General features: G+C 46.4%; 4 protein-coding genes across 4 annotated transcripts; 3 read left to right on the top strand and 1 right to left on the bottom strand.

The window, feature by feature from the left end:
* Positions 1-178: 178 nt before the first annotated feature.
* LOC311374517 (ER degradation-enhancing alpha-mannosidase-like protein 3) lies at positions 179-11,350 on the bottom strand (the record flags this gene model as incomplete). The annotated part of the gene is made up of 13 exons (XM_084490353.1): positions 10,102-11,350; positions 9,931-9,976; positions 9,201-9,301; positions 8,384-8,423; positions 7,968-8,080; positions 7,254-7,407; positions 6,584-6,718; positions 3,727-3,832; positions 2,476-2,573; positions 1,639-1,764; positions 985-1,068; positions 708-791; positions 179-307 (listed from the first exon to the last, which is right to left on the bottom strand). Exons 1-13 carry the CDS (start codon positions 10,224-10,226, stop codon positions 179-181), a joined length of 1,341 nt encoding a protein of 446 aa, XP_084346479.1. The 5' UTR covers positions 10,227-11,350.
* A 275-nt stretch (positions 11,351-11,625) lies between these two features.
* npl (N-acetylneuraminate pyruvate lyase (dihydrodipicolinate synthase)) lies at positions 11,626-16,782 on the top strand. Its single transcript, XM_084490350.1, has 12 exons — positions 11,626-11,712; positions 12,112-12,175; positions 12,839-12,912; positions 13,056-13,143; positions 13,374-13,431; positions 13,900-13,975; positions 14,158-14,250; positions 14,782-14,927; positions 15,038-15,084; positions 15,332-15,416; positions 15,514-15,553; positions 15,964-16,782. The coding sequence occupies exons 1-12, from the start codon at positions 11,694-11,696 to the stop codon at positions 16,107-16,109; spliced, it is 936 nt and encodes a 311-aa protein (XP_084346476.1). The 5' UTR covers positions 11,626-11,693; the 3' UTR covers positions 16,110-16,782.
* A 728-nt stretch (positions 16,783-17,510) lies between these two features.
* sec22bb (SEC22 homolog B, vesicle trafficking protein b) lies at positions 17,511-20,973 on the top strand. Its single transcript, XM_084490352.1, has 5 exons — positions 17,511-17,679; positions 18,751-18,860; positions 19,082-19,242; positions 19,572-19,718; positions 20,050-20,973. The coding sequence occupies exons 1-5, from the start codon at positions 17,605-17,607 to the stop codon at positions 20,202-20,204; spliced, it is 648 nt and encodes a 215-aa protein (XP_084346478.1). The 5' UTR covers positions 17,511-17,604; the 3' UTR covers positions 20,205-20,973.
* Positions 20,974-22,520: 1,547 nt separating this feature from the next.
* LOC311374515 (uncharacterized protein) lies at positions 22,521-24,787 on the top strand (the record flags this gene model as incomplete). The annotated part of the gene is made up of 4 exons (XM_084490351.1): positions 22,521-23,135; positions 23,512-23,633; positions 23,965-24,020; positions 24,387-24,787. The coding sequence occupies 4 exons, from the start codon at positions 22,521-22,523 to the stop codon at positions 24,785-24,787; spliced, it is 1,194 nt and encodes a 397-aa protein (XP_084346477.1).
* Positions 24,788-25,641: the final 854 nt, after the last annotated feature.

Raw genomic sequence — 25,641 nt, forward strand, 5'->3', positions numbered from 1 at the left:
CTCTCCTCCTCTCTCCTCTCTCCCCATCTCTCTCTCTCCTCTCCTCCTCTCTCCCCTCCCCTCTCCTCTCTCACCGGTACTCTCTCCTCTCCACTCTCCCCCCTCCTCTCCTCTCCTCCTCTCTCCTCTCCTCCTCTCTTCTCCCTCCCCCGCTCCTCTCCCCCTCCTCCCCCCTGGCTCACCGGTCCTCGTGGCTGCCAGTGCGCACGTCCTTCATGGCCGCGAAGCCGCAGGGCACCCGGGCGTAGCGGTTCAGGTTGTCCAGCACGGTCCGCCCCACCTCCAGGTAGTAGGGGTCTCCGGTGGCCTGGGGGCAGCAGGAGGGGGAGGTGTGGGGGGGGAGGTGGAGGGAGGTGGGGGGGGGGGGGGAGGTGGAGGGAGGGAGGTTAGTGACACGACGAAACGAGCAGGAGATGCTTCTCCTTCAGCGATCATGTAGATGATCGGACGGCGTCTTGAGACACACCTTCTCGTTTTAACCGTCGTGTGCCATCACAACAAAAAGGGAACATTGTGTTGGGAGTGGATGTCGATTTGAGTTATGATTTCACACGCTGTTTCGCATGAAATTAGCATATATATATATATAGTGTATATTAGTATATAGAACGACAGCCTCTGAACGGAAGTCAATGAACATGAAGCTGACCGGGCGTAGCTACCGTGACATTGAACAGCCTGTGTAAGCCTCCTGTGTGATTCATTACCTTGTAGAGGAAATAGGTGCTCTCTGCAAACTCAGGTCTCAGGGGGTGCTGGGCCCAGTGGACTCGAAAATCCGTTGTGAAGGCCTGGAGGAGGGGGGGGGGGGGGGGGGGGGCGGAGCGGAGGTCAGTACACAGAGTACACGTAAACATGACCGTAGGAGAGGAGAAGAGGTGAACACGGTGAACACGTCGCTCCGCTTGCCTGCCATCGTGGCGCTGGCTGTGCAGCGGTAACGCAGAGAGAGAGAGAGAGAGAGAGGGAGTGAGACACGCTTACCTCGGGGAGAAAGTTGTGTTTCTTGGTCACCTGATACAACATCTCGTGCGTCTCAATGGCGGGACGGATGTCCCCCTTCAGCACCTGGAGCGGGAGCACGGAACAACACGGGTTAGGAAAGATGATCTCACTTGTCAGTTTGACTAGCCCCTCTCCGCCTCACTCTCCCCTTTCCATCTCACCTCTCCATCACCATCTCCCTCTCTCTCTCTCCTACACGTCTCACTCTGTGCTGTTTCACCATCACTCTCCCTGTCACTCCGTCTCTTGTCTCACGAACAACACGGGTTGGAAAGATGATCTCCCCCCCCCCCCGACCGACCGAGACACCGTCGTTCCTTGTTCCAGAAAACCCCGCTTGCAGACTTGACAACATTTGACGACATTATCGTCTGCGTCGGGTCAGACATAGACTACGTCACCGGCGCGCGGGCATTTTTCTTTACTTTGGTGAGGGTGGCGGTTCAGTGCAGCACAACACTCGTAGATATCATTAGAAAACAAAACAAAACAATAAAATCCTTCTCACTACGGGTCAATCAATCCTCAATAAAATCTTCCCCATCTGAAAGCTGTTGCACAACAACAAAGCTCAGGCGTGTTTGTTCACCCACAAACAAAGCCCAGGCGTCGTCGTGTTACAACATGTCTGACCTGGAGTCCGGGGAAGAAGGCCAGCAGGGAGTCCATCCAGGTGCGGGCGGGGAGCAGGGGCTTGTGGATGTGGACGTCCAGCAGCAGCGGGGGCTGGCTGATGTACTTCATGATGGACGCGTAGTGCTAGGATCAGAACACACACACACACGCACACACACAGTGGGGGACAGCGTCAGCTTCTGTGACCTTGACAGATATCGGACACTACGTAGTCTTGCGTTTGTACTGTGGCCTAGAGTCAGCTGCAAAGGTACGCATTTATACATAATCATATGGGTCAACACCACAGACCAGTGAGATTACATAATATTGAGTCATCATTGTTTCTGTGCACTATTGTACTGTAGGGTTGTACTGTATGTATATGAATAAATACATCAATTAATATATGGTACCATGACAGATTCGATCACAGTCAAGCCATGCAAACTTTTCCTGTTTTAGCTTTTCTTCTGGTTTAAAAATGTATTTAAAGTATTTGAAATATACTTCCTGGTAAAATAGGCATGTTACTGACAACAGGAAATATTATATTAATATTTTTTTTTAATCTTATTAGGAAATATCAACTTCCAAGAGTTCAGGAAGTATAAACAACAACTAGTTCAAGTAAACTAAAAGGACAAAAAGGAAACCTTTGTCCTTACAAAAAAAAGGGACTAAATTCCACACAAAGCAGCCAGCGGCCGAGAGCCCACTGTGCGGCATAACAGGTAACCGTGTATGAGAGCTGTGTGTGTGTGTGTGTGTGTGTGTGTGTGTGTGTGTGTGTGTGTGTGTGTGTGTGTGTGTGTGTGTGTGTGTGTGTGTGTGTGTGTATAATTATCCTCTCACAGTGTTGAAGCGCTGCAGAAAGAGGTCATCTCCCAGGAGGACGTACGCCTTCAGTAAATACTCGTAGTACGAGTCGATGCCTGCTCCGACGCCACTGTCTTCACACACACACACACACACCGCACACACACACACACCGCACGCACACACACACACACCACACAACGGAGGAGGTTAGAAGGGCTTCAAAAACACACCCTACTTTCATGAAACGGTAATTGTCCATTTTGTAAGATAACCCAGTTGTTAGGCCCGGTTTCGACTATCGTCTATCGACTGACATGTCTCGACGCGTGGCTCCATTCCCTCCCTCCCTCCCACCTCTCGTCTCCCCCTCAACGCTCACCGCTCAAGCGAGCCACGTATTGTTGACTGAGGCCGCTGGAGCCCTACCTCTCCCCTTCTCGCTCGCCCTTTCCCTTCAAAGCCTCATCGCATTGTACCGTCCAGCATCGCTCTGACGCCCACTCCACACAGTTCACCTCCCCTCCCCGTTTCAGCCCTCGGTCTCCCCTCTTGGTTTCAACCTCCCGTCTCCGTCTCACTCTCACCCTGCATGTCTCACTCTTACTTCTCAGTTTGACTAGCCACTCTCTCCGCCTCACTCTGCCCTTTCCGTCTCACTCTCCCCTCTACGTCCCACTCTCACCCTACATGTCTCACTCTTACTTCTCAGTTTGACTAGCCATTCTCCACCTCACTCTGCCCTTTGTCTCACTCTCCCCTCTCCACCACCATCTCACTCTCTCCTACATGTCTCACTCTTACTTCTCAGTTTGACTAGCCACTCTCTCCGCCTCACTCTGCCCTTTCCGTCTCACTCTTCCCTCTCCGTCTCACCCTACATGTCTCACTCTTACTTCTCAGTTTGACTAGCCACTCTCCGCCTCACTCCGTCAAACTGACAAGTAAGAGTGAGACATGTAGGAGAGAGTGAGACGGTGATGGAGAGGTGAGATGAAAAGGGGGAGCCTTTCTATCCCACCTCTCCATCACCATCTCACTCTCTCCTACATGTCTCACTCTTACTTGTCAGTTTGACTAGCCCCTCTCCGCCTCACTCTCCCCTTTCCATCTCACCTCTCCATCACCATCTCCCTCTCTCTCTACACGTCTCACTCTGTCCTCTCAGTTTCACCATCACTCTCCCTGTCACTCCTTCTCTTGTCTCACACTTGCCCACTCTCCTCTCCCTGCCACTCCTTCACTTGTCTCACGCTTGCCCGCTCTCCTCTCCCCGCCTCGCCTCACCTCTGCGGACCCACTCTCCGGAGTGGATGTTGATGGTGGTGCCCACAAGATTGCTGTTCCTCTGCCTCTTCTCCCACAGGAAGTCCAGGGCTCTGCGGGCGTGCACCTGCGGACGGGGCGGGCGTTTGCTAAGTACTTTTAAGAACCATCGACAAAACAAATCTATACTCCACAGTCAGACGCCGTAGTCCCTCCCCAAAGGAAACGGCTACAGAACCCACAGCTGCACATCATCTGACTGAATGTCCATTTCCTCATCATCGTGTAAGTTACTGCAAAAACCAGCCAACTGCTGAGGACTAAATGTACGGCAGTGGTGTACCGCCGCAAGGATCTTAAGAGCTTTTCTTTAAAAATAATGTCAAAACAAATGCATTTTTGATGGCTGAAGAATCGAGGCTCAATCTGACATTGAGAAGATGTGGGGAACTTGATAACCGGGTCATTCCTAGTTACGCTGGCTCAACTAGAAACCATTGTGACTGGATTATTGATGCATCTACTATCTCAATTCTGTAGATAAAACATATTAGAAATGTAATGATTAGTCAAGTTAACTCCTTAAGATGAAGTTAACTCTTTAAAGTCACGTTAACTCCTCCTAGTCCAGTTAACTCCTCCTAGTCAAGTCAACTCCTCCTAGTCTCGTTAACTCCTTAGTCTAGTTAACTCCTTAGAGTCTAGTTAACCCCTCCTAGTCAAGTCAACTCCTCCTAGTCTCGATAACTCCTTAGAGTCTAGTTAACCCCTTAGAGTCTAGTTAACTCCTTAGAGTCTAGTTAACCCCTTAGAGTCTAGTTAACCTTTTTAAGCCCAAGATCACTGACCTCAGCCTTGGTGAAAGGCAAGATCTACCTATTGAAGCCTTGAGAGAAAAAAACACAGCCCAGATTTTACTTCCAACTTGAGGCCTTTTATTTGGCTAATTGTATTTGAATTACATTGGCAATTCTATGTTGCATTATATAATTTCATTCCAACACAAAAAATAAAGGCATGTGGGCTATTTTCCATTTGTATGAGGAAATTGTTTTCTTCATAGTATCGAAGAAATCAACATAGATAATAATAATAATAATAATACATTTTACTTGCAGTTAGCAGATCATATGAAGTGCCATTGTTAACTGTTATGCTCAGTTCTGATTATATTATTATATATTATATATATATTACTGTGGAAAGTAACTATTGCGATACTTTCAAGTACATTTTTAAATGCTCAAATGTGTCAAATAATTTGGACAGTGTTCATGTTCATGTTTATGTTCATGCACGCAAGCATGGAATGCATGGAAGCATGCAACGTTGAAAGATCAGATGTTTGAAATACTTGAAATACTGGGGCACTTGTGTCGAGGGCATAACGTGCATTTCACGATTACACTCGTTCCAACAATTTCTTGGAGGGAAAAGTAATGGCTATACTTCCATTTAAAGAAGGCTACTTTTGGATTATTTCTGCTCGTCATCCCCGTTTCTCGTTGACTCACTTGTGTCGCTGTGTGTCCGACTCTGCGTGCTTTAGTATGTGTTAAACAACACCCGCCCACCTCGACCTCCGATTGGCTTACCGTGAAATGTTACTCTACCTAGTCTCGTTCCCTATAATCAAGTGAAGAACAGTGGCGAGAGAGCGAGAGAGAGAGCGTAGTAACGTCAATATATACAACACCATTATTCCCATCACTGATTAAGAGAGAGAGGGCGAGAAGCGCTTGCAAAACTGAACATTAATCAGGCATATTTTATTATATGTATGTATATGTATGTAGTTTTCTATTATTTTTAGGGAGCTACAGGAAGTGTCTCAAAGATCGACCAGTCGATCTCGATCGACGGGTTGGCGACCACTGCCTTAGAGTCTAGTTAACCCCTTAGAGTCTAGTTAACCCCTTAGAGTCTAGTTAACCCCTTATGCCGCTTTTCCACTGCCAGTACCAGCTGGACTCGACTCGCCACGCCTTTTTTGCGTTTCCATTGGCAAAAAAAGTACCTGGTACCTAGTACGGGGTACTTTTTTTTAGTACTACCTCCGTCGAGGTTCCAAGCGAGCGGAGTAGGTACTTTTGTGTGACGTAAACAGGCTGCTGGTAACTGATTGGCCAGCGGCTGTAAATGGGAATAATCACTCAAAGATAAGTTGTGTCCGGCGTGGTTGGAGTCCACGAACCCGCTACCGAGGGGGACACTGATCAGCGTTTCGCCGTGTGTGTCGCTCCTTTCCCGGGGCTAGAGTTAGGCTGCGCGTGGTTGTGTGTGTCGGGCGTGGTTGTGTGTGTCCGGCGTGGCTGGAGTCCACGGACCGGCTCCGGAGGATCAGCGTTTTGCTGTTTCGTTTTAGTGTCGTTCCTTTCCTAGGGCTCGAGTTTCACCTCCATCAACGTTACCGTATGACAACAATAGACGCGCAGTCATTGCGCTTTTTATTTTATTTTATTTCCCATCATAACCTTTCCCGGGAATCAGGAAATAGTCTTGATCAGATTCAGATTTCCCGGGAATCGCGTCTCCCATGATTAAAACCTAATGACGACCCGCCCATGGTGGAGAGGTTCTTTTCTACGACCCGCCCACATTGAAGAGGTACTTTTTTAGATGGAAACGCGCCTGGAACCGAGTCGAGGCGAGTTGAGTCGAGTCGAGTCGAGACTGTCGGTGGAAAAGCGGCATTAGAGTCTAGTTAACTCCTTAGAGTCTAGTTAACCCCTTAGAGTCTAGTTAACTCCTTAGAGTCTAGTTAACCCCTTAGAGTCTAGTTAACCCCTTAGAGTCTAGTCAACCCCTTAGAGTCTAGTCAACCCCTTAGAGTCTAGTTAACCCCTTAGAGTCTAGTCAACTCCTCCTAGTCACTTACCTCAAACACAGGGTCCCCGGTGAAGCGGCTCAGAGCAGCGAACTCCAGGATGATCGTCCCCGCGCAGGCCGTGCAGGTGTCCGTCTCGGTGCCTGTCCGGCTCTCAGGACCCCTGACCCCATGTTTCAGATTGACCTGGGTCAAAGAAATCACAACATAGGAGCACCATCATCATCATGGTTCAGGAGAAATGGTCGGGGAGCAGCAATAGATCCTACGTCGGAGATGTGTGAAACATTGAATGACTCCACAAGCATGTCACCGTGTTTGCCACATGGCCACCCCACTCTCACGTTATTTTCCGATAAAAGGGAAACCCTGGACTTGTACCAGAGTTACCAACAACGATATTAGTCACTCTCATCGGTAACGTTAGATATTTTTACCAAGTTAAATTGAAATATTCTTCTGCGGTGCCTGGACACAATTCTTTTGCCGTCGACCAGGAAACATCCGATCGATTGTTGGTTCAAGTGTTTAACAATGCTGCCTAATAGCTGGCTGTATCCGCATCTACAAAATATATTTTAAAAAAACACTCTCAGCCGATGGAAGTAGAAAGGAAACGAAAACACCGCAGCATGTTGGCTGCTCTCCAGCGTCTAGTCGGCTCCTCTCGTGCGCGCCCGGTCGGGCCCTTAAAGAGGTCGGGCCCTTAAAGACGTCTCACCCTGGGATAAGGGAGGCCGCTGCTGGTGTTGAAGGCGGGCAGCAGGCGGTGTCCCAGCTCTTTGGCCATGTGCAGGAGCTCGTCTTGGTACCACAGCATGCGCTCGCCGTGCTTCTTCAGCATGATGGCCATGGAGTGGCCCCCCAGCAGGCCCCTGAACGAACACACACACACACACACACACACACACACACACACACACACACACACACACACACACACACACACACACACACACACACACACACACACACACACACACACACACACACACACACACACACACACACACGGGATACGACAGTCAGACATAGGCCTGGGCAATAAAACAATAAATCACTATCGTGATAGACTTTTGATCCATATCAACATATAAAACATGTTGAATCTATATGTATCGATAAGAGACTGGACCACCGAATCCAGCAGCTGGGTTTGTTACACAAACACGGTTCCATACTTCCATACAATATTTGAGTGTTTTTCATTGTTGTGTCGACATAGTGATTATCAATGAAGAACAGTGGAAGTGTTTAAATCCAGCATGGTAATTCCTAGTCTTTTTAGGTCATTCAAATGATCAATAGTTATCGATATCAATCAATATGATCAAGTTATATCGCGATATGTCTTTCAGCCATATCGCCCGGGCCTGGTCAGACATTACTTAAGATGACCTCGAAGACCTCGGAGGTGACCGGGTCCTTCTCTCACCCCAGGACGCGGATGTTGGTCTCGAACACGGACACAACGATGTCGTTGTCCAGCTTCACGTCCGACAAGACCCGCCGCACGGCCGCCTCGAACTCCACCGTCTTGTTCAACACCTGGAGATGGACGGAGAAGGGGGGGGAGGATGCTTACAAGGGGACCGCAACGCCCACAGATAAACCTGTTTCAAAATAAAATATATACTTTGTGCATTCGATGACGTCGAGTTAATGTGTTTGCATTTAAATGGCGGCTGTGTTTTCTTAAGACCATAGGCTGCCCATTTCCTTCCATTTTGTCTCACCTCTTTGCACTCTATTTTGTAACATGCATAATAAAACACTGTACAGAGGGGGCGACTGAGGGAAACCATAAACACATATCCATCTTTTAATGACTTAAAAGATAGAAGTACTTACCACTAGGGTGTCCAGGGTATCGATCAAGGTGAGAGAGAACCTAAAAAATAAAGAGAGAGCACTTAGACTCTGGGGCAGGATTGGTTTAGTGTTGCGATGAGGGTGTTCCACCACCGGCCTTGTATTGCCTAAACATTCTGGGTTCCATCCCCAATGTCCACATCCTTACCTGTGGGCATCCTTGAGCAAGAAACCAAACCTGTCCCTGCTCCTGAGTGACGTGAATCTGTATTGACATCAAGTTGCTTTGCAAAGAAGGGACTTAAAGTAAATAGGCACTGTTGATTGTAACCAACGCCTTGAGACAATATAATTAATTCACTTCCTTAACATAGGAGCCCCTTTTCTTCTGCAGAAGAGAAGCGCTGTCTTAGAGCCTGCCCCATAGCGTGTACTACACCTCCTTTGAGCTCAGCGGCATTATCTATTATATCCCGCCGTTATGTACACCGTGGCATATCTGGAGTTGAGAGGGACAGCAGGTGTTCAACCACGAACCAACCTCCATTTTGGTGCTTTGTGGAAAAACAGTACACGCCTTCTTACTGCGTTTACATTTCTTACGTCCATTAGCCAGTCCCGACACAGCTTATCACACACGCCTCAGTGCATGTTTCAAAGCTAAACAGTCAAGCCCCTTTCAGCCTCAACCAACCAGTCATTTGTTTTTGACCACAAACCGGCTGGTCCATGTCTTTCCGTCTCTGACCCAATAACTTCCTACAGCTGAGCACGTGACAAGATTGGATGATGATGATGATAGTGTCCAGAGTGCAGAGTCTTTGAGGACGTACACAGAGAGCTGGTGGCTACTCACTTGCCAAGAGCATCGTCCACGTCGCCCCGGCTGGGCTCCAGGCCGCGGACGCGACCCCTGCACGTGAGAGGCATGAGCTCATCCGCTGGGTAAGCATGGTCCTGTGCAGTGTGCGCACACAGACACACACAGACACACACAAAGAAGACAGAAGGAACAATAAATCATTTGGTGGCTTAGTAGGTCTTTCTCAGCCCGAAGCTACACATTAAATCATCTAATCTAACACCAGAGCAGAGCTAACGACGTTGAAACGTCATAAGCCCAATCTGTCTTGATGATGATGGCGTTACTTTAAACTCTGTGTTGTGAATGGAGCACCTTGTTCGTGGTTTCAGACCAAAACAAGATCCATAAATAAGAACGCGGCTTTGTCCTCATTTCTATTAATAGGCCTTTTAGAGAGATGCTTTTATCAAAAGCGACTTTAGTTATTGTGAATGAAGAGACAGTCAAATGAGAAGAAGAATGCCGGGGAAAGGCATCCCGCTCAAGGCTGTAGACATTCGGGATTCGACACAGTACCTTTAGCTAGGGAGTAAAAAAAACCCTGTAGCCACTAAAACATTTGCTTAAGTATAGAACCAACTACCCACAGCGTCTATACACACTAGTATACCAGCACAGAGAGATCACTTCATTCATCACCATCCCCTTAAAAACGTCACGCTGAGTGCAATGTCAGGGGCGACAAGGTAAGGTTAGGTTAGGTTAGGGGCACTTTACTCACCATGTAATTCTGATACGCATGATCAAACATCTCCACCACTTGGTCCCTTTGGATAAACAGAAAGCAACAAGTCAGCAAGCAAGGCGGAGATATCCTCGAAAAAGTTGAAAGCATGTCTCAGGTTAACCTCTTATGACCCCAGTGCACCACCCCCCCCCCCCCCCTACTCACCTTAGTTTGTGTCGCTCCTCTCTGGACATCGCTAGCCCTTGGCCAAAGAGGAAGGCGAGTAGCAGCAAGTGTAACCGTATGGAGAACATGTTTGATGGTATCCAACTGCCCAGTGATATACACATTAGTGTGGTATGGGCTGGCAGAAAGGTAATCAATACGCCGGCAGCTGTGCTTTTCTAGCAGATGTCAGGAGATCCATTCGAGTGTGGTGCCATGCGGTCCTTCTTAATTCCAGTCCAAGGGATCACGTCTGGGAAAAAGTCGTTGTTCGCAGAACAAGCTGATGCGGCACTTTAGTTTCCAGAAGCCTCATTACGAGTAATCCCCTTCATCATAACGTAGTCATAGGGCGTCTTAAGACGGGGTCAGCTGCTCGCTCTGATTCTTACTGGCATTAAGGCATTCGCGGATGTTATATTAATCCCACCATTCCGGTCCATCAGGTATCGAGCTGTAAGGTCCGCCAGGTATCGAGCTGTAGGGTAAAGGGTCTGTACGTGTCTGCTGGTAGTTGCGCTGTTAACGGTGACACCAGGAACTCTGTGTGTGTAGTGTATTCGCGGGTCACACCTGTTTACCTCCCACAGCTCACCTGTAATCTAATGACACGAGCACGACACGTCGGCATGTTTGTCTACACACACGTATCTCCGCGACGACGAGCACAAACCAACCCGACCCGGTGACGACAGATCTCCGCAGACAGACGCCTCGTTGACAGCGTTTCCATCTCCTCTCCTCCCTCCTCTCCTCTCCTCTCGGTCGGTCTTCACCTGAAATGTCACCTTTCAAACTTCACCTGACCGGCCGCCGTCCGGAACCACCACGGAGCCACGCTGAAGAGGAGGTCCACACACACACACACACACACGGAGTTGTGTCGTTCGTCATCCCCGCCTCAGACCTCAGACCCGTCCTGTCACGCCCGGTGTAAAGACAATGTTAGGAGCGGAGTTTCTCTCCCCCATCTGCTGGGGTGTTGTTCAGCACTGTGATGATTAGCTCTGGATGGGTTAGCCCCCGCCGGCTAACAGACTGGACCCCCCCCCCACCCCGAGTCCTAAATGATCCACACGCACTTCACATATCGTCCAGTAGGGAACAGCGGGCGTTATTAAGAGGTCGTTTTTCCCTCTAAGGAATGTCCAGTGGGTGACTTTAACAGCGCTACGTGAACAGAAACAACCCCCCAGATATGCTATTAGCCTGATGTAGCATACAGGGAGTAGTGGTGCGAAACGTCAGCAGCGACTTCCGCATCCGGGGGGCGATAGTCCCGCCCACCCGCCGGGTGGCCGACGTCTCTTTAAGTTCGTGTTTTGAACATTCCTAGAAAAGTTATGAATATATTATAGACTTACGATTGTAAGCGTAATAAATCGTACCACTTGCTTAAAGTCGTCGGGAGCACCATGTTAAACGATAAGCCCCCCTTCTTATCGATTCTATTTTTATAAACCAGCAAAGACTACATTTCCCGTGAGCCTTTGCTCAGCGCATGTCGAATCATATGACTTCGCATCTCAAAACAAATCCTTTCTGATGAAAGAGAGTGCGGATGAAACAGGTCCCAAGCAACTTTTGACACAATGTCCACACTGCAAAAAGGTAAGGGAGTGTAGCTATAGTTGTATTTGTTGTGTTGTTCTTGTTTAAAACGCTTCCTTCTGAATAGGTAATGATAATTTTAGCTTTAAATCCATGGTGAATTGCATGCAAGATACCTGACTCTGCAGATATTTTGAATTCCCAGTAAAGTAGAAACTCAAAATAATCTTGAATAACCATAGGTATCCAGAGATACACTTTGAATACCTAGTCATCCTCATTTGTTCTATTTGCGTCATTTAAATCACTACAATTGATCGAAACAAAATCTAGACTCATCATGAACAAGACTCATCGCTCATGTATGGATGATTAGACATGTGTAATGGTGTAATTAACTAGAAGTAACTATTGATATTGAACTTTGATGTTCCTCTTTATGCCGTGTGTCTACCACAGAAATGCTTCCTGTCGAACTGACGGGACTTGTGGCAGCCGCATTCACTCCCCTCACGGCAGAAGGGTGAGTAAAGTGGTTTAGGCTTCTCTAACCCTCACCCTGCAAAGAGTTTAGATGTGTACGCATTTGAGCGTCCCTTCCCTGTAAAAAAGAAATTTGGTCCTAAAATGTCTGAGCATGTTTAGCTCTGTAGTATGGCATGTATGTAGCAAAATGCAAATGGGAATGCAAGTTGCAATTTGCAATTCAATAAGTCACTGCATTATGCAATTGACAATTCATTATGCAGTTTAATAATGTCATTTGAAAATACGTTATTCAAAGTGTATTTTAATATGCAAAGTGACAATGAAATCCTCAATTCAATTTGAAAAAGTTATAACAATAAAAATACAATTAACATTATGTCACATATTTTGTGCGCCTTTATTCAAATGGGAACGCTCTAGCTCTCCCGTGATTGCAATGCATTTCGCCACACTCCGTGTGTTGCAAAATTCAAATGACATTTCAATCCGCCAAACGGCAAACGCTTTGAATTGAGGATTTCATTGTCACTTATATTAAAATACACTTTGAATAACGTATTTTCAAATGACATTATTAAATTGCATAATGAATTGTCAATTGCATAATGCAATTGATTTTAAATTAATCAGACTCATTTAATCTCATTTAAGTGCCTTAATGACTTGACTTTTTGTGTATTGCTTCTACTCAACACAGTGAACTGAACTTATCAGTGATCGGACCTTACGTTGACTACCTGATGAATCGGCAAGGGGTCCGCAACATTTTTGGTAAGTTCATCCCTTGGTTGAGTTCATCTTCCTCTTCCACCAAGACGCAACACCAACGATCAAGTAGTGCAACGACTGCACGGTGAATGGTGAGAACGCTGCTGTGTAGCTGTCCACATGTGCACTGGGTTTACTTTCCCCAGTGAACGGCACCACTGGAGAGGGCATGTCGCTCAGCGTGGCGGAGAGAAAGAGTATTGCTGAAGAGTGGTGTCTGAGAGCCAGGTCCAAGTGAGTCACGGTGTGGGTGTGTGGGTGTGTAATAAGAAACGGTACATTTAGTTTTCTGTGTTGCTTGTGGTCAGGATGTTTAGAAAAGTTAACCAATCGCCGCAGGGCTTGCTGAGTCGGCTCCAGAAATACGATTCGGTTAAATGCTTGTGAAATGCAGTAAAAAAAAAAAAAGTTTGGTGTGTGTGTGTGTGTGTGTGTGTGTGTGTGTGTGTGTGCGTTTTCCCAAGAATGGATAACGTGATTGTGCACGTAGGTTGTTTGAGTATAAAAGATTCAAAGGATTTGGTGAGACATCATTTTTTCACTGAGATTTACTCATTCACAAATCACTATTTTATTTTTTGTGTCATCATCATCTTCATCTTCATCATCTTCTATCATCTTCTATTAATGCCACAGTTACTTCTGTCAGACTTATCTCTATGGAAGAGGATTAGGGCCACATGGGATTCAGAATCAGTCAGAATTCTAAGATTAAAAGCCAGAATTCTGGCTTTAAACTCTTACTACTTATTTTTTTAAACTAAATTAAAAAAAATAAAATGTGTCCCTCATCCTCTTCCAAACCTCTCTGTCCCAACGTTATCATTTAGATTTACAATATCACCATACCATTCAATCTAAAATTTTCCTAAGTTGACAAGATACTAATGTTTCTTACACAAACCACCACTCATTCAGCTTGCCTGTTTAACGGCGAATGTTTCTCATCCGTCTTTGTGAACGTTAACGACGTCAACGTTTCTCCGTCAGGCTCAGCATGCTGAGGCCGCGGGAGCGGACGGGATAGGAGTGATATCTCCGTCCTTCTTTAAACCCAAGACCGCAGGTGTGTGGGTCCAGGCAGCTTGTATTTTGTAGATAACAGTGGACCTCCCACCTTCTGATGAATATTTGTATACGTTCTTTCTGTTGATCAGATTTTACCAGCGCATGTAAATTCGTTTATGGTGGATGTTATTGAAAGAACATAATTCATCGTTTTTTATTTGATTCTGTCCTTTCTTGCAGACGCTCTGCGGTCTTACCTCAGGGAGGTGGCCTCCGCCGCCCCCACGCTGCCTTTCTACTACTACCACATCCCGGCTCTCACCGGCGTCCACCGTGAGAGCCTTCATTTCATCTTCCCCCTGTTCATTGGCCTCTGAAGAAGAAGTCCCGGTTCCCTCGGTCAAATGTTCTATGGGGGAATAACACGGGGTTTATGAATGATCGTAACATAACAAACTCTGTAGGCGGCGGAGAAGTAAAAGCTGCATCACCTTTTCGACTGCAACCGTTTTCACCTAGTTTCGACTGGGTTTTTGGATTTTTGGTGCCGTTATCGTAATCGTTTACGTTCTTTAACGGCACCGACAATCCAAAAAACACAGTCGAAACTAGATGGAAAATGTGCGTAGTTGAAAACGTGACGCAGCTTTTACTTCTCCGCCACCTACAGAGTTTGTTATGTACGATCATTAAAAAAAAAAACATGTTATTCCCCCATAGAACATTTGACCGAGGGAACCGGGAGCCTCGGAGGCGGGACTTATTCTTCAGAGGTCTATTGGCCTGATGCCTCTCAACGTTCACAGTGGCTCTTTGTGTGTGTATGGTGTCTCTGAAGACCTGAGCGTTTTTCCTTTCTCACAGTTCTCGCGTCGGATGTATGCAAAGGCCTCGACAAGCTCATTCCAACCTTCAGGGGCGTAAAGTTCAGTGGAACAGATCTGATGGACTTCGGCCAGTGTGTCAGATACAGTCAAGCCAATCAGTCACTCCTCTGTGGTGTTGACGAGGTTAGGCTCTTTTATCTGTTGTACCTTGTGTGTGTGTCACCTAAAGATCTGCATTCTCTGCACTGACTGACTTATTATTGACCCTCTGCCTCCCTGTGATTTGCTCCTAGCAACTGCTGGCCGCTCTGGCCTTTGGAGCCAACGGAGCTGTGGGCAGGTCTGTGTACGGCCGCCTGACGCTAACTCCTTAAGCCTAATTCATAGTCTCATAGTGTGCACAGAAACGTACGTGATCGTGGTCCTTGCCCGCGGTCGACGCAGCGATTTGACACGTGCCGCATACATCTGAAAAAATATGAAGCTTGTGGAACGCTGCTCAATAGATACCGTCGGGACATGCGTGGCTCGTGCATGGATGATAGTTTTGTGTTTCATTGTTGTCGTCTGTTCCCCCCTGTTCACAGCTTGTATAACTATCTGGGTTCCCACTTCAACAAACTACTCAAGGCGTTTGCTCAAGGGGACCTTGTCGGGGCCAGAGCTCTCCAGGTATAGCACCTGCTCAGTGACCGTCAGAACCCCAGGCTCCAGTGTTCTGAACAGGCCTCATGTGCTAACGTCTTGGTGTCATTTCTTTACCAAACAGTTCAATGTGCAAGACCTTCTCGCCTTTGCCTCTAAATTCGGTAAGACCTTTAAACACGTTCCCGCCGTTCCCGGTGTTGTATCCTGTTCGTACCTCAAAATGCATCATGGGAAAAAAAAAAATGTGGCCAATACTCATATTGCATATTGAGAAGACTAAAGACAGTTGTAGTACTGTAAAATCCAGAATCAACGTAAATATACTGTTACCTTGGCTAAAGAAGAGTTTGCTTGAGAACTACTGGCCATTTCAAACACAACAATGTATCCCCATAATCAAAAATCTGTTTATGAAAATAATTATTAAACGGTCCCAAAAACCATTTCTACTAACTCATTAACAATTCCAATGCTTCCATCTTCCAAAACGGAGGTGGTTTTGTGACGCAATTAAGAGGAGTAACTTAAGTCCTGACGTGTTGTGTGTTGTTTGGGACTGTTTGCTCCACAGGCTTTGACGTCGCCTTGAACAAGCAGTTGATGAGTGACATATCCGGACTGATCCTCGGACCGCCAAGACTCCCTTTAGTTCCGTGTCATACCGAGACGGCTGCTGCTGTCGCACAGAAATACCACCAGATCTTTCCGAAAGATTGAGAGCTTTTAACGTGACCTAGAATGACCCTACTGCCGCGCTCCTGACTGCTTCGTTACCTGAGGAGTTATACTATAATGTCCAAATTTCAACTTTAAACTAGAAACTGACCGATATATCGGTTGGCTGATTTTTATCGGCCGATATTGGCCCGTCACAGATATATATTGGTATCGGCGTATGTGTTTTCCGATATGAAAACTTTAGCAGTGGTGTTGATTTATTAACGTGATCACCTCTTTATGAATCCTGTACTGTGGCGGTTGAACCTCTAAACAGAGCACATCCGCACGCCGATATCTATATTTTAAATATCGCCCGATATATCTATCGGTAATATTTTACTCTTTAATATCGGTATCGGCCCCTAAAATCCAGTATCGTTCGGCTCTAGTTTAAACCGACTTAACTTGAACTACTTGAAAATTGAACTCATCCAATATGGCAGGACTTGTAATGCTTTTGGATCTTTTTTACGTGTTTTTGTCAACGTTTTACGTAACTGTGCGTGATATATGAGACAAATCTGTTTTTATTACGAGTTGATGATTTTTTTTACTAACAATGAAAAAGGGAATTACATTTTAAACATTTCAAATCAACCCTCTGATAAATTTTGAATAAATTTTGATTTGGTACATCTGTTTTTTGTGCTCTGTTTCAAACATCAATCAATCATTAGTCAGTACTTTTTAACGAGCCAAATGCATCCCTTTACAATGTTACAAAGGACTACTCTGATATTACTTATTAATTGCATTATCACTTATCAAATTAGACCTACACACTTCAGTGTATTTGAAAGAATATGACCGACATTTCATAACAGTAATGGTTAATGGTTAACCCGATTGAGAGCACAAACATGCTTTTTTTTAGGTAGAAAACTTCCTCAATAACTTGCTTACAAATTATGTAAACAGCGCCCCCTGCTGACGTGTATAAACTATAGGTCTGTACCTGCGACAACAAGCAAAAGGTTTAGATATCTGCTGATTAATTCATAATAATAAGGATACGCCTAAATTATGTCCACATGTTTTTGTCTGTATGGGGAATATTTGTATTGTATTTTCATTTGATTAAACTAAGCATATGCATGTGTAAAGAACATAATATGATGTATTATAAATAAAATAATATTATATAACACAACATGATTATAGAATGATATAATTGTATAAATGATAAATGATAATTATATTATATGTAATAGACAGCAACCGGTGCATACATTCCTCAATCCTTGTTTTGGAAGGGACTGGAATATTTGCATCATTCCAAAAAAAAACAATCCGCAAGGTTACCGTCATCGGGCGGAACCATAGTCCTTGTCGTCGCATGTTCAGCCGACGTAGTTTCAAGGTGCACTCACGCTTAGCGCTCTGGTTTCCGGCCAGCTCAGCGCGTCAGGACTGTAGTGTTGTCAACCTACAGACTGTCAGATCTTTCCGAGGTGTTTTCTACCTGCAACGACCGGTGCATACTCTCTAAAAAATGGTGCTGCTGACCATGATCGCCCGGCTGGCGGACGGCCTGCCGCTGGCCGCCTCCATGCAGGAGGACGAGCAGGTTGGTGGTTATTATTATTAGTGATCAGATGATCCTCATATTGTTCCTTTTTCTGCTGCTGCTGCTGCTGCTGCTGCTCCGATCGGATTCGGATCGATATGTACTAGACGTCGACTCCGTCAGGTCATGTCAGCAGCTGCCTGTCGAGCTGCTTAGCTTCTGCTGGCTTTTTAACACATGATGCTGTATCGTGGATCAGCCTTGTTTTCGTAACGTCACCGATATAACGTTATATTATATGAATAATAGATGTGCCATAACCCTAGTGGCGCTAGTGACCAGGTTGTGATGATGTGTACAACCCCGGCTGCCCGTTGGACGGGGCGGTTCTACTCTCTGTGGTTATTCATTGCACTCCAATCGTTTCAATTTAATGAGAAATGAGATTTCGCACCTGATAAAGAATGAAATCATATCTACAATCGGTCTTCTCATTCCTCCAAAAAAAAAAAAGCCCATCTTTAGGGTTCCCATCTCACTTGTTTCCAGTGAGGCTGATTATTAGGTCGACAGATGTCCCTCTGAACTAGTTTTTTGAGCTGATTTCTCATTTTTGTACACAACCTATAAATATCAAATCTAACCTACTTCCCCCACTCTCTCATTTGCGCTTTCCAAGGGAAGTGAAAAGGTTTGTTGTCTGCTCCAACAGCTTATAGGCCTATATGCATGTGATGCATGTGGTTATTCGTGTGTCCCTGTGATGCATCAGTGCTGTGATGACTCCATTGTGTAACAGCTTTGCATAGACACAAGGAACTGCCATGATAGCATAGACAAATGCACACCTACCTTCTGTCGAGTGGTGAAGCTGAAGCCATTGTTCTGTGCAGTAACAGTAAGGATGAGATTATATGGATGGTAATGACACACTTAGAATGGTAAAACCATAGTCTTATTTGACCCAGAATTGCTATTCCCATGTTTTTCTCAATAACATGTAGAACCATGAATGAAAGGCTCCAGTGTGTAGTCAGTGTGTTGTTGTTGTGTGTCGAGTGTGCTTACTGCATACAGTGTGTGTCTGTTAAAGTGTTGCTAACCTTTGTGTCTGTGGCTTTGCGCGTTCAGCTGGGCCGGGACCTCCAGCAGTACCAGAGTCAGGCCAAACAGCTCTTCAGGAAACTCAACGAACAGAGTCCGTCACGCTGCACTTTAGAGGCTGGCTCCATGTGCTTCCAGTGAGTATCCGTTCTCATTTCTGGAACGGGCGTCAAATAAACAAACAATGCAACAATGTAAAGTACTAATGAACCGTTAACATTTCCTCTTGCAGATAGCTGTTAGTGGTATCAAAATATGTGACTAAACCGGCTAAACAACACTTTAATAAAACAATTTGTGATATTCGTCTCTCCCTCTCTCCCCCTCTCTCCCCCTCTCCCCGTCTCCCTCTCTCCAGTTACGTTATAGAGAAAGGAGTGGTCTACTTGGTGTTGTGTGAAGCTGGGTTTCCCAAGAAGCTGGCCTTTGCGTATTTAGAAGATCTTCAGACAGAGTTTAATGAGCAGCATGGAAAGAAAGTCCCGACCGTGTCCAGGCCGTACTCCTTCATCGAGTTTGGTGAGAGAGGAGCCAAGGAGGGGGGGAGTAACTTACAATGTGTATCAATGTCAAAAAATGTACTTAATATGCATACGATGAACCCAAACTAAAGTCTGTTCTGATATCAATACCACAAATGACAAATAACATTAGGGGAACCTTTATGTAACCGATTCCTTCATGAATTCAGATTTATTCATATGTACACTTCAAAGCACACAGCGGTCCCACTGTGTTTTGACAGTAGAGGGCAGTGGCCTGGGACTACGAAGGATACCACGACGACGGTGATTATCTGAGTTTGTCGGCGGCTCATGGTGTCCTCCCCTTCCTCCCCCCCCCAACAGACACGTACATCCAGAAGACCAAGAAGTCGTACATCGACAGCCGAGCCAGGAGGAACCTGGGCAACATCAACACAGAGCTGCAGGACGTCCAGAGGATCATGGTGGCCAACATCGAGGAGGTTCTCCAGCGAGGAGAGGCTCTGTCCGGTGAGCAGCTGTCCCCTCTCCCCTCCCACGTCCTCGTCTATCCGGGGTCAAACCGAAGACCCCCCCAGTTCTGAACCATGAATAATGAACGCCAGGGGGGGGAGACTCAAATAGATAAGGGCGCATTTTGTGTAACGACATGTAATTATATCCGTCTTCCTCACTTTTCTCCCACCCCCTCCTCTATCTCTTCCTCTCCCTTGCCTCCCTCGTTCCCTCTTTCACCATCATCCCCCACCCTCTCTCTTTCTCCTCTCCTTTCTCTCTGCCCTCCTCCCCCTCTCCCCCTCTCTTTCTCTCCCCCCCGCCCCCCCCCGACCCCACCCCACAGCGCTGGACTCCAAGGCCAGCAACCTGTCCAGCCTGTCGAAGAAGTACCGCAGCGACGCCAAGTACCTGAACACGCGCTCCACCTACGCCAAGCTGGCGGCCGGCGGCGTCTTCTTCATCATGCTCATCGTCTACGTGCGCTTCTGGTGGCTCTAGGGCCGCGACGCACCAGAGCGGAGACGTGAGGGGGGAGGGGGCGGCTCTCTCCCCCCTTCGTTAAATATAAGCCCCCCCCCCCCCCCCCCCCTTGCCTTTAAAAAGACTTTGAGACCCTCCAACCCACAACGATAATGATGATAAGTTAAACTCAATAACCCATAAATCCTCTGTAGTTTGACATATGAAGTGTGTGCGTGTGCGTGTGTGTGTGCACGTGTGTGTGTGTGTGCGTGTGTGCGTGCGTGTGTGTGTGTGTGTATGCGCATGTGTGTGCGTGTCGGATCAGTTGGGTAAGAAGGCCAGTCATTAAGACAACACATTTCGTTCGTGTATTTCCGGAGTTGTGTGAGAACATCTCTTGTTCTTCAAATCGTGTATAGCTGTAATATTGAAAGGCATCACGGATGAGGACGACGTTCCTGATCCTGATGAGATTCTACTGGTTTCTTGTAAGACTGATATTAAGGTTTATATGTAATGGTTTGGTAGGCCTGGGGAAAATAGATAAATACCAGTAACACAACTTTTAGAAGACATAACGTATTCTTACTCTCTCGCACACTAGCTAAGAATAGCGTCTGCACTAAATGCTCTTAGGTCTAATTGACAGTTTACGCATGAGAAAAACCACAATATTATTGGGTAAAATCCAGATTCAGCATTTGTGTTAAGAAGCTGGTTTCTGCTGTTTGTAGGATAGAGTTCTTCTGTCTTCGACTTTTCAGTTTTCCTTGGCTTTCTCCAAAATAAAACAATTTGCACAGAAGTGTTTCTTCTCTTTTATTGTGATTTTTTTTTTTCCCAAAACACCGTTATCATGAAGTGCTCAGTCATGGACACCATATGGACTTTTGGAAACATTCATTGAGTAACAGCGCCCCCTGTTGCCTGTTACTTGCCTGGCATTTGAATGCTGTAGGTCTATCAAGGAAATTTCAAGGTACCACAGAAGCACAAATTTATTTTACAACTACATTCATGCCGTTAGTATACATTAGTATACGGGATGTAGCTTACACCAACCCAGTATCACGAAAATTCGTGCTCATGCTCACGAAAATTTATCTCTTGAATCGTGTCCCAGATCTTTTGTCTTGGGTATTAGTTTTATTTATCAAGAACGGCATTGTAGAAATAGAAAAAAACGATATTTAAAAATAAAATTTGTTTTATTTATTTTTCTAGAAGAAAAGTATTTACTTTTACCGTGTTCAAGCTTTTGTGTAGCCTATATATATCATCAAAGGCAGTCTTAATAAATGTTTTGCCACTTAAAATATCGCACTTTTTGTCTTTTTTTATTATACATTTATTGTATTATTATTATTATTATTATACATATTATTTTATCATACATTATATATTATACGAGACAGAGTCAGAGGCAGAGAAAATAACCTAACCACGGAAAGTCAAGACTTCAACTGTCAAACACGGACGCGCGTCGTGCGCGTAACCGAACCAAAGCGTCCTTTCGGTCTCCATGGATACGCGGCGGCAGCAGCGGAGTCACCGCCGAACCCACACGGAGCGTGGAATGCTGCTGGCCGCTGTTACTCACGTTTAAAGAGCACATTTCGACCTTTATAACTTTATAACCAAAAAACGATGCTTTAAAGACATTCGCCTGTGCCGCGGGGACAGTAGTATTCGGTAGGTGACTTTCACGATTCTATTCGTTTACATTTTTTTTTTTTTTTTTTTTTTTTAAAACAAGAGTTCGCCAGGTGATCGCCAGAGGCGGACGAAATGTAACTTTATATTGCAGCGCCATTTTCCCCATTGAGCTCCATATTAGAGACATGTGCCTTTTATTGCCTTCAAGCGTGTTTATAAATGCATTTGTTACACATGCATCACGTTACAGCCTCAATGAATTAAATGATTCTATACGGGTTTGTTGTACACATACGTCTAGATACGTAGTTAGTTTTACCCATGGTTAAAGTTACTCCAGTAGCTAGTAGTGTCCCACCATCATTTGTTGTCAACCATCAACCTGTTCTGGAGACATTTTAAACTTGAGGGCGCTGGCCGGGCCGCTTATTGGCAGATGCAGACTTTGAACATATTATAATGCAATTTCCAGGGGCATGGAGTGTACGTTTCAACTTCAAAGCAGGCATATGTTAATTTGTGTTTTTGATGTGAAATAATGAAATGACGGGAGGGGAGCGGGTGATAATAGGGTGTACTATAAACCCGGGGCTCAATTTGCACCATCCCAATAAATAATATATAATTGCCCTTTTTCTCATATTCCCACAGGGTTACAACAGGGCGTGAGCAAGTGCATTCAGCACCTGGAGCACGATGGAGGCTAGTTCTGATACAATACCGTCTCACACAGCCTCTCTCTCTGGATCGCAACCTTTCTATTCCTCCTCGCAGACCTCCAACGGTCACGTCCTGCTCCCTCTCTCGCCTCTGTCCTTTCCCCAATCCCCCACCGCCCTAGAACGGAGCGCCCGGTCCTCCCCTCTCTCCAACTCGTCCTCCCGATGCTCAGATGAACACAGCGCGCACTGCCGTAGCTCCACCCCTGCGTCCGACCAGGACGACCTGACGTGCCTGAGCTGGCTGCACCAGAGGGGCAGCAGCCTGCTGCCGCTGCAGCCTCTGCCCAAGATCAACCTGCTGTCCAAACAGCAGCCGGAGCCGCCCCGGGCCTTTGCGACGGCCGACTCCCTCTCCCCCTCCTCCTCCTCCTCCTCCTCCTCGAACAAGCCCCCTTACTCCTTCAGCAGTCTGATCTTCATGGCGATAGAAGACTCGCCCGACAAGCTGCTCCCGGTGAAAGGGATCTACGAGTGGATCGTCAACAGCTTCCCGTACTACGGCACCGCCGCCGCGGGCTGGAGGAACTCGGTCCGCCACAACCTGTCGCTGAGCAAGAGCTTCCAGAGGATCCAGCGGGACAAAAGCCAGGTAGCCGCCGACTGTCAGAAGACGTGAAACCACCCCTCAAACCAGTAAAACCCTGTCTGACTCACTTTACAGAAGGCATGCGTTGGGGTTTGTAGTCTAAACCGCTAAAGTCACCTTTCTGTCTATCGCGGCAGCGTGACTCAACTGTATTTGTTGTTTCCCCCCCCATTTTTCTTGTTGTACAATGTTAAACCAAACGAGTGTCGTGTGTGTGTGTGTGTGTGTGTGTGTGTGTGTGTGTGTGTGTGTGTGTGTGTGTGTGTGTGTGTGTGTGTGTGTGTGTGTGTGTGTGTGTGTGTGTGTGTGTGTGTGTGTGTGTGTGTGTGTGTGTGTGTGTGTGTGTGTGCGTGTGTGTGTGTGTGTGTGTGTGTTCCAGTCCGTAGGGAAGGGGTCTCTGTGGTGTGTGTGTCCAGAGTATCGAGCAGCCCTGCTGGAGGTGCTCAAGAAGACCCACCACTACCACAGCGCCAACAGCAACCTGGTCAGCATGCCAGCCCTGTGAGTGAGAGCCTCCTCTTCATCCATGACTGCCCTCCCCCCACCAATGTGAACATTAACTCTGTTAACTCGACACTCGTCTGTGGGTTTTAGTCACGGTTATTCATTGCATGGTGTGCAAAGTGCCCAAGTGCATTGGTCAAGAAAATACTACTAGGTCGAATGTATGATTGTACGAAATATTGTACGAATGAACGTGTCAGCCTCTTAATTATATAGTGTACTGTATTTTTATTGTATTATTGTTATTATTATTTCATAGATTATTATTATTATTGTTGTTTAATCTAGAAGGTATTCATTGCGGCCCTGTGGCGTTCTGTCTGACCAGGTTGGACGGCGCTGACTATGGGACTTCTATGGTGTGCGATTCTGTCGACATTTCTGGTGAGTAGTGGCCGGCGGTGAGACTGAGAACGCAACGAGTTTGTCTGAACTCTCCTCAGGCCGTTTACGTCAACAGAGAGAGAGACGGCCCTCGGTGACTTTTACCGCCCGGATGTTTCCTTTATGGTCGCTCTCTCGCTCTCTCGGCGTGTAACGTGGTTGGTGTGTTTGTGTTCCGTTTCCATAGCGACAACCCTTTTCTAACCTTGGCAACCGACGGCCCCAGAATTAGGCCCTAGGCTCTAGTCTCTTTTGTCTCTTTTGCTCTTTGTTTTATTGGATCCTGACCGACCCCCACGGGGGAAAAAACACTCGCCGAGTCGGGTCGTTTTCAATTCTAATTTCCCCCCTTTTTTCCTCGCGCAGATTCCCTCTCCCACTCCCTCCTCCTGTCCACTCCGTCGTCCCACATCCTGACCTCCGACAACCCCACCCTCTTCGAGAACTCCTCCGGCGGGCTGACCCCCGACCACGAGGAGCTGGTCACCATGGAGTCCGTGGAGGAGGAGGAGGAGGAGGGGGAGGAGGAGGAGGGGGAGGAGGAGGAGGAGGAGGCCGGCGGCGGGGAGATGGAGAAGGACCCCCTGTCGGACAGCGGCTACATCGAGCTGCACTACTACCAGTGCCACCAGTACCAGTACCTGGTGCTGCCCGGCGAGGCCGAGCTGGACCTGGAGTCGGTGGAGATCCTCCAGCTGGACGCCGAGGCCCAAGAGGCCGCGGGGTCGCTGCTGGACCTCGCCGGGGGCTGGCACCCGTGTCTGTAATGACACAGAACTAACGACGGCAGACGTTGTCCCAACACAATGAAAAAAAAGGTTCTTGTTTCTCTCGTGTTTCCCCCGATGCAGCGTCAGTGGTGATTGTAAAACATTCGGCCAGCTTTGTGTGTTCGTTTTACTACTGCCTTGTGGTTGGTACCTTCCACGGTACGAGACCTTTGTACAATATGGATTCTCTTGTATCTGATGCACTAATGACACTATAGATCACATGGCATCAGCATGTATTCACTCTGCTCTTGGACTCAGAGGCACTTTCAGGGGAGAGGTGGTGATTTTTTTTTTTCTATAAACCCCCCAAAAAGAGGATGATCAGAGACATTGTAATATTTAAGGCCAGAAGACCAGGTTCAAATATGGGTGTTCAAGTTCGAACCAATAAGTGTTGATCTTCCTACTTAAATGTTTGAACAAATATGGGATATTGAAATGAAAAAGTTAGTAGTGATGTAACTTTAAATCATTCATTTGTAGCTGAAAAGATGGGAAAACACTTACTCAACTACTAATGATTATGCGTGTGTCTATTTTATTAATCATGTTTTCATTCGTTTTTGAAAATGTAATGACAATTCACTGCCATTTATTGCCACTCCCAAATGCAGGGTTTACCAGATTTTCTTTCTGAACTTAAGCCTCATTATCTTTGTGGATGTTCATAGGGAAATTACGGTTCATCATAAAGTTCAGTTGTCTTTTTGCTGGTTGAAATTTAACAATAAAATGTCAATAATTTTCGGACGCTTTGTATCATCATTGTTGTTGCTTTTGTAACATACATGTAAATACATGTTATGTAACGACATCAATACTGGAAAACGCATTTCCTGCAGAAAATC

Source organism: Micromesistius poutassou (assembly GCF_964030765.1).
Source record: "Micromesistius poutassou genome assembly, contig: SCAFFOLD_432, whole genome shotgun sequence".
NCBI classification, from domain to species: domain Eukaryota; kingdom Metazoa; phylum Chordata; class Actinopteri; order Gadiformes; family Gadidae; genus Micromesistius; species Micromesistius poutassou.